The sequence below is a fragment of the Oryzias latipes genome, chromosome 2 (assembly GCF_002234675.1).
Source record: "Oryzias latipes chromosome 2, ASM223467v1".
Classification (NCBI taxonomy): domain Eukaryota; kingdom Metazoa; phylum Chordata; class Actinopteri; order Beloniformes; family Adrianichthyidae; genus Oryzias; species Oryzias latipes.
Genome location: NC_019860.2, coordinates 1,589,699 through 1,607,463, shown reverse-complemented (window position 1 = coordinate 1,607,463; position 17,765 = coordinate 1,589,699). Strand labels below are relative to the sequence as shown.

The 17,765-nt window shown below is 41.2% G+C and overlaps 1 protein-coding gene across 2 annotated transcripts; it reads left to right on the top strand.

The window, feature by feature from the left end:
- The first annotated feature begins 3,488 nt into the window (after positions 1-3,488).
- Positions 3,489-10,857, top strand: LOC105358837. Of its 2 annotated transcripts, none has more exons than XM_020701378.2 (9): positions 3,489-3,589; positions 5,874-6,023; positions 6,658-6,783; positions 6,868-7,028; positions 7,179-7,266; positions 7,373-7,453; positions 7,615-7,671; positions 7,819-7,947; positions 9,278-10,857. In XM_020701378.2, the coding sequence occupies exons 1-9, from the start codon at positions 3,514-3,516 to the stop codon at positions 9,373-9,375; spliced, it is 966 nt and encodes a 321-aa protein (XP_020557037.1). In that variant the 5' UTR covers positions 3,489-3,513; the 3' UTR covers positions 9,376-10,857. The 2 variants fall into 2 exon arrangements, with proteins under 2 accessions (XP_020557037.1, XP_020557036.1); XM_020701377.2 differs by having other exon boundaries at positions 3,490-3,589; positions 7,816-7,947.
- Positions 10,858-17,765: the final 6,908 nt, after the last annotated feature.

The following is a 17,765-nucleotide window of genomic DNA, read 5'->3' as shown; positions in this document are numbered from 1 at the left end:
ACGCTGAGTGTATTTAGAGACCTTGATAGACTGTATATGTCTACTCTGAGAAGGATTGTTAAGCCCAGCGTCTTGCGTATGAACAATGATGTGCGACTGCGAGAGCTTGATCTTAAATCGCAGAATATTTACCTCAACCATCAAGATGCTGATCTGGGTACCACATTCCAAGAGCTGCTGGAGGCCAGCCCACTTGCCCCAGAACAGAAAGAGACCATCTCAGCACGGTGCTTGGCTTTCTTTAAAGAAGTTCTGGCTCAATATCAAATGCGCCTGCCTGCTTCGATGGAGATGCTGCGCAAACTAGAGCTGCTTTCCCCCAAAAACAGTGATGTCCACTATAAACAGACCTCGAATCACAGAACTACAGGCGGATTTTTTTTCATGTCCTCAAGACGTCTTAGAGAGCCAGTGGAGAAACGTGGGATTAGCCGGATTTTCAAGCGAACAATCAATTGATGCTTTTTGGCTTGAAGTCGAAGAATTCAAAGATGCTGGGGGAAATAACTGTTTTAAAGAACTTTCCCTGGGTGCAATCAGATTGCTCACCCTACCCATCTCTAACGCTCACGTTGAGAGGGCATTTTCCCAAGTGACACTGCTTAAAGATGACACGAGGAATCGAATGGGTCTGGCGCTTCTCTCAAGTCTCATGGATGTGCGCTCTGGCCTGAGCAGGAACGGGTGGACATCAGCCAGCTTCAAACCTCCACAGCAATTGTTGCGGGGGTTTGATTCCTCCATGTATTAGCCATATTTGGCTTTTATTGACTGTACACAGTAATTAGTGTTCAACATTCTTCAGTTCAAGAAAAAAGTAATACATTGAAAAGGTATTTGTTTTCTTAAAGCTGCACTTGAGTGACTAATTAGTCTTATTTTTTATTTTTTTTATTTTTTTATTTTTTGCTCACACAAAAGCTTGTTTCATTCTCTATATATTTAGCAATTGTTGCGGGGGGTTGATTCCTTCATGTTTGGCATTTATTGACTGTTATTAGTGTTCAACATTCTTCAGTTCAAGAAAAGAGTAATAAACATTGAAAAGGTATAATCTCTAAAAGCTGCATTAGTGACTAAATAGTCTTTTTTATTTATTTAATTTGTTTATTTATTTTTTGCTCATACGAAAGCTTGTTTCATTCTTTATATATTCAGCAATTGTTGCGGGTGTTTCATTCCTCCGTGTATTAGCCATATTTGGCATTTATTGACTGTTATTAGTGTTAAACGTTTTCAGTTCAAAAAATAAAGTAATACACATTGAAAAGCTGCATTTGAGTGACTAAAGAGTTTTATTTATTTTTACACTGAAGTTTTACACTGAAGTTTCATTCTTTAAATATTGTTGCATAACAAAGACAGACTTATTATATAATAATTTACTATTATTGCGTCAATTTTTATTAGGCTACAGCTATACTTTTACGTTCAACATTAGGTTTTTGCTAGGTTGAGATTTGGGCTGGTTTTTATTGAGGTGGGCGGGTTTTACGCTGAGTTTGGGCTGGAAACTGTCACTCAGATCTGGCAACACTGCCCCGAACAGTTATTGCAGGCCGAATCTTTTGGTACCTACACCTGCGTTAACAAAAAAGCTGTTAGAACAGTTGAAACATGGTCTCTTTTGTACGACGGAGTTTTAGGGCCACGGTGAGGAAAAAAAAATTCTGGCCAACATGACGAGATTAAAGTCGTCATGTCGACTTTAATCTCGTCATGACGAGAAAAAACTCGACACAAAGTTTCGAGAAAAAACTCGTCGTGTCGAGATAAAAGTCGAAATAAAGTTTCGAGATTAAAGTCGCAATGTTGCGCGAGAGCAGTGAAGTTGAGTCTTTCAGGAGTATTCAGTGTTATGGCTAATGTTAGTGAGCTAGTGACTTTGTATTTAAGAGTTGACGACAGAGTTTTATGGCCACCAAAAACTCGTAAATTTACGGGAAAAAATTCATAGATTAAAAAGGAGAAAACACCGAAGTTGTCTGTTTATCGGAGCCTAGCTTGAAGATGAAATATGTTGAGCCTTTTTGGGAAGCTTTATTTCCGGAATATAGGTTTAAAACAAAGAGATTCTGAACCTTTTGGCGATTCAAAATCAGATTTTTTTTTTCGTGTAGCAGTCTTTCCGGGGTTCTGTGTCAGTAAAGCGGAGTTTCATCTGTAAAATAAGGAGCTCAGAGACACGTTTGGGTGTAGAGGACCGCTGCAGCCTTTATTCTCCCTTTCATTCACATAACCTGAAGTTCATCTGTCACATTACGTCATGAACCTGTCATCCGATCACCAATGCGGAAGTAAACAGTGTTCTATACGCCCACTCCTGCAGATGAAGTGACCCATTTGATCATTAAAAAACAAAGATGAATGAAAATAGTCTGTTATATTAGCATTAGAACGTTGAAAAAGGCAAAAAGTGCTTCTCCTCCTCAGACGGAAGCATCACACAAACATAGAGATCTGGTCTTTGGTGGAGGAAGAAAGGATTCAAGCAAACAGCTGCAGGGACACCGATGGCTTCATCGGGCTGCAGTGATCCTGCAAACCAACCATCAATAAATAAAACTTAAATGAATCGTAAATCAATCAAATGAGCCTCCAGATATTTGGAACGTTATCAATAAACATTCAGCTCACCTGTTCAACAAAGTTTAGTCGGTCTGCTCTGCACGGCGTTCACCTGCTGCTCTGCATGATGCTCACTTCCACAATAATCTCGTAAATTTACAAGTTTTTTTTCTCTCTCGCGCAACATTGCGACTTTAATCTCGAAACTTTATTTCGACTTTTATCTCGACAAGACGAGTTTTTTCTCGAAACTTTGTGTCGAGTTTTTTCTCGACATGACGACTTTAATCTCGCCACGTTGGCCAGAATTTTTTTTCCTCACCGTGGCCCTAAAACTCCGTCGTACTTTTGAGACTTTAACAGATTCCTTTACCTTCATTATTTTTATTTTAACCTGTTTAATATTGCGAATATTATGGCTTTTTAGGGGACATTTTTATTTTTGTTCATTTTCCTGGCAAATGTGAAAATGTTGTCTTTTGAAAACAGTGGAGTTTTAATGTTTGGTATTTTGTATGTGCAATATTTGTGAATAAAGTTTTTTTTAAACGTTCGGTTATGATCTAAAAACCAGCTCAAACTGGTTTCATGTTTTGATTCGTTTCATTTGACATATAAATGTCTGTAATAAAGAATTACTGAATTTAATGGTATTAAAACGTAAGAATGAACACAAATGTACTTTGTTTTGCCCAGAGGGCTGTAACTTTTTTTTTTTTTTTGCTGTGTGCTGTGTGTGTCACGTATCACAACCGACTTTAGTTTCACTTTCCTTCATTCCTTTTCAAACGAGGAAGACGCTTTTAGCGAAGCTGTTTCTGTTCGGCTTTTAAGTTTTTTTTATACGAAAATTAGAGTTTTGCCTGTTTTTTTTTAACCTGTTTTTCTGTAATTCGGTTATTTGTTCTTATGTTTTAAGCTACTTTATTTGTTTTCCAATTTAAAATGGCGTCGACGCCCTTCTTCTTCTTCTTGGGCAGTGTTTTGTCTTTAGCCTGGTTTACCACAGACGTTCACTCAGGTAAGTTCTACTTTATTCTTGAAGAATGTTCTAGAATCAGAATCTGGATTTACCAAAATAAAAGTCTGTGTTTAAAACTAGAACTCACATCTAACATGAATCATTTTTAGTCAAAAACCATTATTACTACTCCAAAACGATTGTTTCAAGTTTAGTGTGTGTGGGCGGCAGTGGCTCAGGCGGTCCAATAAGGTTTGGTGGTTCGATCCCCCAGTCACCTGTCGCTGTGTCCTTGGGCAAGACTCTTCACAGAATTTACTACACTGGACAGAGGATGTTCAAGATGGGTCTCAGTAACTCAGACATTTGTCAGCACTGTGACAGTAATCTACCCGATAATTACATGCATGCACTGTGGTTCTGCACTCCTGTCCAGGCTCTCTGGCAGCAGGTATGTGCCGATCTATCAGTCTGGCTTAAGGTTTCAATCACAGCTTCACTGTCACTTTGTGTGCTTGGTGACATGAGTGCCATCGATGTAGAAAGAGGTTTAGTATCTATCATTTTCACAACTCTTTGTATTGCTAAAAAAACTATTTTAATAAATTGGAAAAACAAGAAAAATGCTCTGATCTGCTATGATCTGCTGTTTGATCATATCAGCTTGGAAAAAATGTCAGCCCAAAGTTCAAGTAACTTTGAAAGAATTCAGTTTCTCTGGTCTCCCATGACTTAGATTAGAGGTTGGGGGGCCTGGTCGCCGCTGCTTCTTGCCTTTCTGCCGTGGTGCGGGGGGGGGGACCAGTGGGGGGCCCGTTTGTCGGGGGGTTGGGTCCGGTGCCTGGGCGGGGCGGGCTGGGGCGCTGCGTGGTCTTCCGGGCTCGGCTGTGGGTGGGTGGTCCTGCTCGGGGGTGGGGGGTAGGTCCAGCGGTGCTGGATGGGCTGCCCATGATCTACACCTGGGGCTGGGATCAACACTTCCCTGGCTCTGGGACGGGGCGGGGCAACCCTCTTGGGGCCCCCGGTCGTGGTCGCTCTCTGACCACTGGGGGACAGTCTACCAGCTGTCCCCAAACTACCCCCTTCCTCATATAATCTCATTTAAGGGTGGGGGGTGGCAACACTGGCACGAACTCTCAGTCTGTCATCAGCGAGTTGGTCTCTGCCCCGCGACACGTCAAGTTCCGGGCAGAAGATCAGAGTGTTTATTGAAGCCACCCCACGTGTCTCTCCCTGCTTGATAGCAGGTCTCGCCCTATAAATACGAGCTCATTAAGGAAGCTGTTTTTTACGTGGCTCGTGCTTCGTACGGAGCCAACGGCGCCTTTGAAATGCCATGAAAAATGAACAAACTAAAATAAAATTTAATTATTATAAAATACTCATTATTTTCCAAAGTCACAGGGAGCCACAACAGATGGATGAAAGAGCCACATGTGGCTCCAGAGCCATGGGTTGCCGACCCCTGGGCAAAACACTTCACCCTCTTTGGCTCCAGTGTGGCTCCACTGGTCTTTGAATCCACATGAAAGTCACGGTGATGGTCAGAGAACTGGCAGCCACTCCTCTGTCATTCTGCCCCGGGGCAGCTGAGGCTACATCAGTAGAGACCATCACCAAGTATGAATGAATAATGGACACATTGTAAGAACTTTAAGAGTCCGGAAATCCTCAGATAAATAAAATCCATTTTCCCTGCCTCCAGCGTTGCTCCTCTGGTATGTAGATGTGGATGAATGTCTCTGTGATGATCAGAGGGGCAATAGGCAGCCTCCGTCATTCTGCCCCGGGGCAGCTTAGATCAGCATCAGTAGAGAATGAATGAATAATGGACACATTGTAAGAACTTTGAGCGTCTGGAAAAACACCAATCCATTATTATTATTTACTTACTCTGAAAGTTTAAAAACAGCAATAATTTAAACTAATTAAGTGTTTTATTTCTTCTTCAGGAAAACATGTGAAAAATATATTTTAATAGTAAAAATATCTGTTTCGCTTTGAACTTAGATTGTAAATAATATGTAGTAAAAACAATACTTTTACCACTTTCTTAAACAGATATGTCCCGATATTTAGGATATTTTTTAAGTGTAAATACATGTTTTAAAAACACGCATCACATTTTTTTAACAGTTTTTCAGTTTTTCGTGATTTGTTCATTTGTACTGGGATTTGCTGTTGCTGTATCTTAAATGTAAGCGTGTCTTGCACCTCTCGGCCACCGTACTTATCACTCCATCCTGGCAGCACAACCTGATAGGACCTCCAACCTAGAGGTCTTCCGTGATCTCTGATAAATTCATTGATGATGTTGACTCGTCTTTTAACTTTTGCTTTACAGAGAAGGTACTTTTGGGGTTAAAGGGCTCCAGCGTTGTCCTCAGTCCAGATGATGCAGGAACGTCCATCACCAGCATAACATGGAAACATGGAGATCGTTTTGTTGCAGTGTGGGCTGGAGAGAAACCAACTTTTTACTTCAGATGTAACGGTGAGAACTTAGTAGTTTTCCAATAATAAACATTTACAATGAGACTTTGGTGTCCTGTGATGTCACATCCTGTCTACTTCCTATTAAATGCAAAGGAGCTGTTGTGCCCTGAAAAATGACCCCAACATTCACGCTAACCTTCTGTGATGAAGAGCCTGAGGCGTTTGGATCCATGAGCAATAGATTTTAATGGCAGCAAGAACAGAGAAGGTGAATCAGTCAGAACAGGAAGAAGTCCTAAACCACAGGAAGTCAGACTGAACACAACAGCAAGAAGACTTCACACCAGAAAAGGTCCGGTGTCTGCTTAAGTATAGTTTATGGTGATTACATGATGAAGAGCAGCTGGTGAGACTTTGGAACGGCAGCAGAGGCTGATGGGAATTGTAGTGAGGTTACATCTCAGGAAAAGGTCAAAACTCTACAGATGTCTCCCTCTGGTGGTCATAGGGAGAGACTGACGTCTGATTTCTGACACCTTCATGGGATTCTGTTGTTTTTCTTGTCTTGTGACGGAAAGAATCAGTTTCTTTTATGTGAAATGTGATTGTTGGACTGACTTTGAAAAAGTCATCATAAGTGAACAAATTCTGTTTGGTAAACATTTCTACATAAATATCTGTCATTCTTCCAGATCTCTGCAGTTTAAACACTAAAACGGGGAATCTCACGGTCAATGATGTAAAGATAGAGGACAGCGGCGAGTACACGCCAGAGATTAACGGAAAAATCCTATCTGCTATGAAACTACAAGTTCTCTGTAAGTGATAGTTTGATTTCTGTAACTTTGCTTTGATTTGATTCATTTTATTCATTATTAGTTTTGTATTTGTTCTCTTTTCAGCTCCAGTCCCCAAACCCAGAATTACTCATGACTGTAATCCTGAGGAAACCAAATGTACCCTCACCTGTAGCTTTGACAGAACTGATGATCTGGGAGATGTGGAGGTTTTCTGGATTCTAGATGACAGACGGGAAAAAGGCACAGAGCTACAGATCACTAAGGTACACAGAAAACATTCAACATTCAGCCACAAACTATGATAAAAAAATAGACTAAACTATAAATGATTAAAAGCAAAAACACAAATTTTCTCCAGACAAAGTTTAGACTTCTGTCCACGGTGATGAAACTTTATGAACTTATTCCTTCAGGACACAAAGGAGGAGACGTTTATCTGCAGCCTGAAAAATCCTGTCAGCTCTGAGAACAGCACAGAACTGAAGAACCCTCTCTTTTCTGGTGAGTCATCATGTCTGTAGAAACCAGAGAATCACAAGAACCACTAAAACCCAGAACAAGTCATTTATCAGTCTGTTTATTCACTCTGATCTGTCATTTATTGTAGGAGTAACAAGTCTTAACTATCCACTGATTGTTCCAATTGCACTGATTGAGGTTGGACTGATTTGGATTTTCCACGTCATAAGTAAGAAAACCTTCAGTTTTTTCCAGTTCAGCTAAAAGAGCAAATCTGTGTCAATTATCTGAGTATCTTTCATTTTTTTAATGTGTTAAATGAATTCAGAGTAGCCAAAGTCCTCAGCATCACTCTTTTACTTCATGACTCTGTTTTTGTTTTTTGAACAGTTCGTCCGAAGATTTTAAGGTTTTTCAGAGGAAGGAATGAACAGAGGTCTTCTGCAGGTGAGTTCTTGATTCTTCTGTAATGAAATGTGAAAGTACGACCAGCAGGAGGCGCTGTCTTTGAGCAGGAACCCTTCAGAGTCAGAAACATGCTGTGGGTTCAGGTTTGTGTGATTGTTGACCTTCTTTCTTCGTTGTTTACAGCAGAAGAGCAAAAAGGTCTGAATGATGAGAGCAACACTGTAGTTTGGAAACAAACTGAAATGAATGGAGTCACAGAAAACACTAGAGAGGAAAGACAAAACAATCGACCTCCAACCATCATAACACCACCAGGTGGGTAAAACAGGAAGTGAAACCTCAACACTTTCTCATTGTTACAGAGTTACAATCTGAAATGTGGGGAATATTGGCATGGCACCCATGGACTGTTTCAGAGAACTGGACTGAGTGACTCCAAACAGGAAGTACCTGCTGGCTCCAAGAAGCCAGAATCCCATAGACTTCAATAGAGAAATAAACAGCTGTTCCTCAGTCATTCTATTGGTCAGAAGAACATTCTGGATCAGATTCTTTTTAACACGTTCTTTATAATCCTCTTTGTTTCAGGATAGTTTTTCTTTATCACAAATTATTCTAGTTATAAACTGACCAATCAGATGTATCGGTGATGGTTTCACATCAAGTATTCAAAATGTTTGACAGGTTCTCCAGATCCTGCTTTCAAGTGGTAGGGGTGTGGCCTTCCAACAAGCTCACTCCTGATTGGAAGAAGTGGTTGCCACAGAAACGTAAACATAAGCTGTGTTTCCATTGACTATGAAATCGCACAAATTGGATTTACGATAATAAATTTGTCTCATGGAAACACAACGATTTAGAAAAGTTTTGACAGTAGCTCCACCCACACGTGTATTTTCCCAACGCTCTGGACACGCAAATTTACAGGTTCAGTGTGAACGCATCATAACCACAGGGTGTCTTCCTTAAAAATCCTATGCTTCATTCACACCAGACGTGATTTGTGTGTCAGGGGTGTCGAATTTCAATGTTAAGCCATTGTACAGACGTGATCCGAGGTCTTGCCGCGAGGCACTGAGAAGGTGACACGACATGATGTCCTCATTTGATAGGCGGAGTCATCTATTATGATTTTTAAAAATCAGTCTTGGATTAACGTTTGGGAGATTCCTTTAATATTTAAAGGTGATGATGATTAGATTAAAGGAGAAATCTTATTTCTTTTGAATGCAGATAGTTGGATGAAGCTTCAGACATTGAAACGTCAGTAAATCCAACGATTGTTGGTTGAACATTTATGGTTGAACATTCAGATGTTCAGATGGATTAAGGTCATAATCTGATCGTCACTTTCTGTCTTTTCTTATTTGGCGACGGTTGGTTGCAAGGCCACAGAAACACACCCAGGGACAATTTAGAAGCATCAGTTAACCTATGAAGCATGTTTTTGGACTGTTGGAGTAGGCTGGGGTTCCACATCCAGGAGACCATCCAAAGTCCATCCAGAAAGGTCCCACCTGGGATTTGAACCACAGCCTGGGTGCTGACCACTCTACCACCGTGCAGTCCCACTGACATTTGATTTAAATGTTATTTAAATAACCTAAATATGAATCTAAGTTGGTGGTGTCATTTCTGATCACAGGAGGTTCTGACATCAATGGCAGACCCAGAACCAGAGATCCAGCTGAAGACCCTCTGAACTCGTCTTCATCAAGTTCTGAAGATGAAAAAGAAGTGTGACCTGCTGCTGAACAGGAAGTCGTTCATGTTCAAACCATTTTTAGTGAATGTAGTTTATTTATCTGCACATCTGCTGAAAAGCAGACCAACTTTGTATGAATCAGACATTTTTCTTAGATGACCCCCCCCCTTCCATTGATGTGTTCTCTCTACCATGACAAAGGTGGATAAAGGTGGAAAGATTTCATGTAATCCACGGACACCAGTGAAGATCACACATCATTGAAGAAAAAAGGTTCAGGGCACTGTCTAGTGGGTCTAGATGACCCAACTCCCAACCTTTTTAGTGACACTTCCAAGATGTAACTTGTATTTGACATGAAGGTCTTTTTTTATACAAAATTTAGAAAAAAAACACAAAAGTGTGAAACATCTTTATAACTTTGCACTGTTCTATTTCTTTTTGTTGTCAAATCTTCAGCCTTAGCAGCGACTGTGATAGAGCCATCAACCATTGATGTTGAGGTCAAAGGTCAAAATTCCTGCCTTTTCCCAGTCCTTGTGTGACTGTATATCACTTATGGCCTTAAATGAAGGAACAAAAAGTGCCATAAATGTTTACAGGTCAGGATTGACCTTCATAAAGAATCTTTGTAATGCTACTTTGAATGTTTGTACTTCTTAAAGGTTTTTATAGTATTTTTAAGGTTTGTGTCAAACTTTACTTGAATGTTTCTAGACAATATTTGTCTAATAACTTGTTGTATTTAGTAGCATTACTAAAACAAGTTGCAATTAAGCAATATTTCACCTTTGCCTATGTGCAAAGAAAACGACATGTGCAAATAGTAAAACAAAAAATGATGGTGTTGCTGCTTCTTACTTCTAATAGAAAAAAAAGATATTGTAGGAAAGACTCATTTATATTTCTTTGGTATTTTATTTTGAAAGTAGTATAACTTTCTACAAGTCATTTTTTCTGGTTTAGGCTGCACTTCAACATATAAGTCTGGTCCATGGGTCAAAGTGTCCTTGGGCAAGATTGCTTCTGGTTGGCTACTATGTACTTAATTGATGAAAGGATGCTGGCTTGGATTTAAAAAAAGTTATAGTTTTCTTCTCTGAGATACATTCAGAGGCTTTAACTTTTATATGACTTCATTATAGAAAAACAAGTGGGGAGCGGAGGTTCAACCCCTCCAACTGAACCCCTTCATGCTGAATGTCAAGCAGGGAGGCATTTATAAAGTCTTTGGTATGACTCTCACTGGGTTTGAACCCTTCCAGTTACAGGGCAGACACTCTAACCTCATGGCCACTGAGCTGGCTTCAGTCAATGTTCATTTGTTTGTTCAGGCCAAGTTAAATTTTCAAGTTGCTTATTGCAGAGACTCTTTCTCATACGGTATAATATGCTGATATCATTTTGTTTCTTTGTAAACTACAGGTTCTCAATTGCATAACTGTAAATTCCTGTACTTGATCTAAATGTTGTCATCGTGTGAACCATCAATTTCTCATTAAAAGCTTGCTGAGAACTGGTTTCTCCGTGTCTTTCTGTCTGACTGAAGCTCTGTTGAAAGAAGCCAACAGACCAGCATTCCCCTCCAGAGTGTCCAAAGTCTGTCACGTAACCCTTGAAGATCACAAATCATTGAAGAAAAAAGGTTCAGAGCACTGTCTAGTGGGTCTAGATGACCCAACTCCCAATGTTAAAGTGCCTAGGATAGCACAAGGGTTGAAAGAGTTTTCTTCACTGTTCCTCCTCAGTGACAATGCTGGACACGGTATTCTCGAGAACAGGCACATTTTAATGTCTTCACTCCATGTAACGCCATGAAAACTACAGAACAGAGTTGTACAAAAACCGTTAGACTTGACATTTACAGTTATATCAGAAAATATATAACAAGTTAACTACCTCGTGGCTGCCTGTCACTTCGGAGGTCTTTGATGAATTACCAGTCTGTATTCAACTTTTCACAGCTGGTTGGCTCCTTTTCCAAGCTGCCTTTTTGCATGGATCTTGGTTCAAAGTCTTCCTTTAACCCAAAAATTAATCTTGTAACCTTTTCAGTGACACTTCCAAGATGTAATTTGTATTTGACATGAAGGTCTTTTTTTATACAAAATTTAGAAAAAAAACCCCACAAAAGTGTGAAACATTTTTACAACTTTGCACTGTTCAATTTCTTTTTGTTGTCAACTCTTCAGCCTTGGCAGCGACTGTGATAGAGCCATCAACCATTGACGGTGAGGTCACAGGTCAAGTGCCTAGGATAGCACAAGGGTTAAATGAGTAGTAGGTGTATTTTGTAGTATAGTATTTCACTGAATATGTTGATTCTGAAAGGACACTAAAGGTTTCTAACAAATGTAGTGGGTGTATGCATTGATGCTGAGCTCGATCGATCGTGCTCGTCTTATGTTTGCCCTCTAGTGGTGTTTCATTTTGTTACTTCTCTGGCAGGTTTTCTGTGGTCCCTCACTAATTGATCACAGCTACCTGTAATCATGTTGCTTCCTATTTAAGTTCTGTTCTCTCTGTGTTTTGTGTTGGAGCGTCTTCTCTGTTTGGATCCTGTTTGGTTCAAGTAAATGTTGAAAACTCAATGGATTTGTTTGAGTCTTCCTGCTTCTGGGTTTCTTCTATCTGACCACCCGTAACAGCTCGTTTGTCAGAAAACAAATGTAGTTTTCTGTCTATCAGATAAATAGAAAGTGAGAAAGATAGAAAGTTAAACTGTGTCATCGTGCCTAATTGCTTATCACCTTAAATAAATAAAAAATGTCTACATTTTTATTCTGAAAGTATGACAGAAGTTTTTAGTTTGAAAGTCAGGCCTACATCCTGTTTCTTCAGGTTTTTACTGCAAAATTGACAACAAGACTGGAAATTGAACTCCTGCATAAAGCTTGCATTGCGTTTGGTCTGCAAAGGAGAGGAAAGAAGGTTATTAGCCGCAGCAAGACGGAGTACATGTGTGTGAATGAGAGAGACCCAAGTGGAAGAGTGAGGTTACATGGAGAAGAGATGTAGGAGGAGGATTTAAAGGGTCTGGGGTCAACAGTCATAATGGAGAGTGTGGGAAAGAAGTGAAGAAGCGAGTGCAGGCAGGTTGGAATGGGTGGAGAAAAGTGTCAAATGTGCTAGAAGAGTTTCAGCTGAAATGAAAGGAGAGGTGTAGAAAACTGGGGTGAGAGCAGCCATGTTGTTGGGCTTAAAAGATAGGAAGTAGAGCTGGAGGTAGCAGAGATGAAGACGCTGAGGTTCTCTTTGAGAGGGACCAGGATGGATCAGGAATAAGGACATCAGAGGGACGGACAGCACATGTTAGAGGATTTGGAGGTGAAGTCAGAGAGGCCAGACTGAGATGGTTTGGACATGTCCATCTATTGGTAGAAGGATGCTGATACTGCCAGAGGTCTAGAGGAAGATCAAAAAGGAGGTTTCTGGATGCAGTGAAGGAAGACATGAAGGTGAGCTGATGTCAGAGGAGAGGATGCAGAAGACAAGGTTAGATGGAGGAAGCTGATTGGAGCTTTTTCTAGCATTTCTAAGTCAATCTGCTGCAGCAGGAGGATCTTATTTGTCACACGGTGTAGCCTATTTTATTTTGAAAGGAATTTGTATGTCCTGATATCAAAAGTTAAAAGAGGTTAAAGTTAAAAATAAAAAAACAACACGTTCTTAATAATCCTCTTTGTTTCAGGATAGATTTTCTTTATCACAAGTTATTCTAGTCATAAACTGACCAATCAGATGTCTCGGTGATGGTTTCACATCGAGTGTTCAAAATGTTTGATTGACAGATTCTCTAGATCCTGCTTTCAAGTGGTAGGGGTGTGGCCTTCCAACAAGCTCACTCCTGACTGGAAGAAGTGATTGCCATAGAAATGTAGACTTAAGCTGCGTTTACATTGACAATGAAATACACAAATTGAAAAACTTTTGTGCTTGAAGGAGATGGTTCCTGAGGCGTATCAAATGGACATACTTTACAAAACTTCAATGGAAACCCTTTTTTCCAATTAGATGAGTCATGTGACCAACAACCAGATACCATTGGCTGCTTTGGGCGCTGCACAGTGGGCGCCACCAGAGGTCCCGGTCTGTACTTTTTAATTTGCGTTTATACTTTTCAAGCGTCACCATCGTGTCCAGGGTTTATTTATGACATGATCAACATCTTCCTCATTCACTTACTGTGAACACGCTGAGGAAGAGGAGGGTGGTGTGTTCATCCACTGAGCAGAAAACGGGCAATAAAGAGGCAACAAAGAGACAGATTGCATTATTTAGTCTGGTGCAAAATATGAGATTTACCTTTTGAGATATGAGATGTTTCCAGTTTTGCTTTACTTTTTATCCAGACTGCTCTCTCTCTCTCTCTGTGTCTTTTCTATAAATTCTTTAGTTCAGTTTTCATCATTTTCAATGTTAAGACATTTTTCTGGACAGATTTTCTCCATGATCACACGCTCTCGTCACTCAAAATAACTTCTGGTTCAATGACACGACTGCAGTACGGCCGTAAAATTCCAGTTGCAGGTGACATCATCAGCAGGCGTCGCATTCTGCAGAGGTGTATCTGCTGTCAATCAAAGGATTGTTCACATCAGTGTTTTTGTCTGACTTATGACATGAGTTGGGTTGTGTTTGTTCGCATAATTAAGATTTAGTGTAAATCACACACACACAGACACACAATGGGGGGGCAATGGTGAGGAGCCAGAGGGGTAGGGGAAGAATTTGGATTCAGCTGTGGAATCTTTTGTTTCCATGTGACGATGATGATAGTTTTGGTTAAAGTTAAATAAGTTCTAATAAGTCTAAAATTACTTGTGGTTTGTGACCAAGGCTACAAATTTACACCACTGTTACATTAGGATTTGATAAAGGTGATTTGATTTGAGGTTTAAGTGGTTTATATCATTTGTTGCTGGACTTATTTGCTGACACAGCATTTTCTGATTCTACTATGGAGTCTTGTTGCTTCTAGTATCTTTTTCTGTTACTCTCTCCTTCATAAACTCCAGCTGGTCCCTTTTAATCTCAAAAACAAACCGTTGTTGACCTTCTTTCTTTGTTGTTTACAGACAGACAAAGTCTTCAGAATGGTGAGTGCAACACTTTAGTGTACTGGTTTCTACACATCTTCCTCTTTCTCTTTCTTCCTCTTTAGAATGCAGACGGTGGGATGAATCTTCAGTAAACAAAGCATTGATGTTTGTTTAACCCTTCATGCTTGAACATCCAGATGTTTAGCTGGATGAAGAACATCCTCTGACCTGATCATCACTTTCTTTTCTTAGGTTCACCTGCAGATGGAGACGCTGATCAGCCCGGTGAGTCAAACATTTCAATAAAAAGCAGTGATTTAAATAAAGTTACAATAATGACATCATGGTGAATTGGTTGTGATTTCTTTCCAGAGGAAACAACGACTTTATTAACACTAAAAGTCCTAAGGCAGAGCAGTTTGACTATTCTACCGATAAATCCTGCCAGTTAGTCGATCGACTAAAAGACTTTCAGCTAATATCCTAAAGCAGCTGTGAACGGCTGCTTTTCTGATGTAAATAAGGCACTTACTGGTGCACCATAGCTGGGGCCATGCTGAACAACTTCAATGAAACTTGTTTTTCACTTTGTCATCTTGGGGAGAGATCAACACACATGGGTTTTTTCCTTCACTAACATTTATTTATGGAAATCGTACAAAAACTGAAATTTTTACACATATTTACAAATTTCAAAATGTCAATGAGTACATTTTGAGAAATCACTCACAATCCTGGCACTGCCACGGCATCTCTTTTCTGCATTTGCCACATGTGTATCTGTAGCAGTCAACACATCGCATACTAGCATGATTGTTCTTGCAGTGATGCTTGACCTGACACGTGGCTCTTTTTCCAGGGCTGGGTGTGGATGGTTGTTGCCGAAGCAATTGTTCTTTTTGTGCCTTCTTTGCACCCACATAAGAGTGAGCCAACTCTCTTGCAAGCTCCACCAGGAAGTCCACCCGTCTCTCCTGCCTCCCGATGCATGCTTGGTACAGCACATGTGCATTTAGTGCTGCCATGTCAACCATGTTATAGAACACAGCGACTGGCCAGCGCCGTGTTCCTTTGCGAACTGTGTACTCCCGCACCATCTGGTCCATCACATCCACTCCGCACTTTGTGCTAAGAATGCAGACGGTCTTCTTCTTTTTGGGCGCATACACCGTCAGCGTGGCACCAGTGGTTGAAAATACCTAATAAAGACAAGTTTTTATTTTCATAGCACTTTCACACACAAATTAGAAACACATAAACATAGAGCAACAAAAGACCTGCAGCATACCTGAGTGGTGAATTCATCGTGGTCTGTCTGCCTAGTAGATTTTTTTTTTTTTTAACTTGTCCTGTCCAACAGCTGGGCAGACAGATGAGAGCTGAAGGCCTCTTGTGTTGGACATATTTTACTTTAACAAGAGGGGTTATTAATCTTCAGACAAACCAAAGGTATGTCTGAATAAACCCCTTTTGTAATTGAGGCCAAACATTATTAATTTCAATCATGTCTGAAAATCTTTGGTGTTGGACCGGACGGAAAAGGAAAGAGGGGAAGAAGAGAGAGGGACGTTAGAGAGAGGGGGGGTAGGAGGGTGATAATAGGAGGGGAGGGGGGATAAGACCATGAAGCAGCATAGAGCAACAAGTTTACTGGTTGTTAATCATTATGGTAAGGTTCAAATGTAGTACAAAAAGGGCGGGGCCTGTCCACACACACTCAAGTGTTATAAACACACCTGCTAGCTGCAAAAATGTCCACATGTCGACATGTACACAAAACAGATAGTGTTCACACGCATACTTATGCCTTAAAACCAACTAGTGTGAAATATTTCAGTCATTCAGTCTGTTGAGCTAACACCAGTGCTCAGGTGAGTGTTTATGTTCTTCTAAAATGGATGGTGGAACGTGAAAAGAAGGAGGGAGAGTGCCCAGCCATCCCCACCCCAAGACCCCCACCGCAGCAGCAGTGGCAGCCGGAATCCCCCCAACGCCACACGGGAACCTGCAGGGAACAACCGCCGCCCGGGCGACCAAGCCCGCCACCCAGGCCAGGGCCAGCAGGACCGCCGCAAGGCCCCCAGAGCCAGAGAGCAGGGACGCACGGAGGGAAAGAGAGCGCCGCCCCAGCCCAACCAGGAGAGCAGCCCCCCCCGCCGCGCCGGGAGAACCCAACGCAGGGCCCCACCGGAGAAGGACGCCCACAGCCCCAGACTAGCCCCCCCACCACCACCCAGGAGTTCCGGGCATCCCCCCGCCCCAACCCCAGGTACGAGCCAGGACAAGACTATACTTTCAGGGATCATTTCTGTCTGCCTAGTAGATTGAGGAATTTCCCGGTGAATCTTGTTGAGTGTGCCGAGGATGGTGGTTTTCCGGCTAAGCAGTCGTTGGGCAAGTGACAGCGATGTAAAGAAATTGTCTGTGGTAACATTTCTGCCCTTGTCCAGGAATGGGTCCATCAGCCTCATCACAACATTTTCAGACAGTCGCTCCCCACTGGGACGACTGGGGTCCTTGCCAAGATATGGGAGGACATTGCAAATATACTTGGATTTCAAGTCGCAAGCCACCCAAAACTTGATCCCAAACTTGTCAGATTTAGTTGCAATATATTCCAGGAAACAGCAGTGAATCTTTGATGGGAAAAGCTGTTCGTCAACAGTGATGTGCCGACCAGGGTTGTGATGCAGTTGGTGACGAATGATCCCCACACAGTAGAAATTGCAGCAAACTTATCATTCTTTGTTTGCTCGCTGCGGGTGGACCTGTCATCAAAGCGTAGGTGTCGCATGATGTCTTGGAAGCGGTCACGGGACATAGTTCCAATGATCTGTGGGTTTCCCAGGTTTGCTGACCAGCAGTCACGTAGTGATGGAACCTTAGTAAGTCCCCGCAAGATCACAATTGCAATAAATGCCATTAGTTCCGGGAGGGCCATAAACCAATCAACATGCTCTGTGTGCTGTGCATGTTGAATTGTCCATTCTTGAATGCTATAAAGCATGTCCAGAGTGATGAAACAGAGGAAGCTCTGAAGGCGACTTGAGATACTTCTCCTGGCCTTACCCGTCAAAGTCCAAAAAAGTGTTTAAAGGCCTGACAGTAACCTGAGCTTCCATAAAGGTTTTTCTCACCCTCCTTATGATAGTCATGGAAGATGATGAGAGATCCAGTGTATTTATATTGAAGACAGAGTTCCTACAAGTATCTGGTATATATAAAAGTATAACAAGTTAAATTTAAGACTTTTTAAGATCTTGTATTAAAAAAAAATTAAGAATGATTTTTCAACCTAATTTCCAGCCCTGTCCACAAAGGAAAATGAAATCCTTACATTTCAGAACAAAAATTTCTCATGCAAAACCTTTGTACTTCTGGAATAT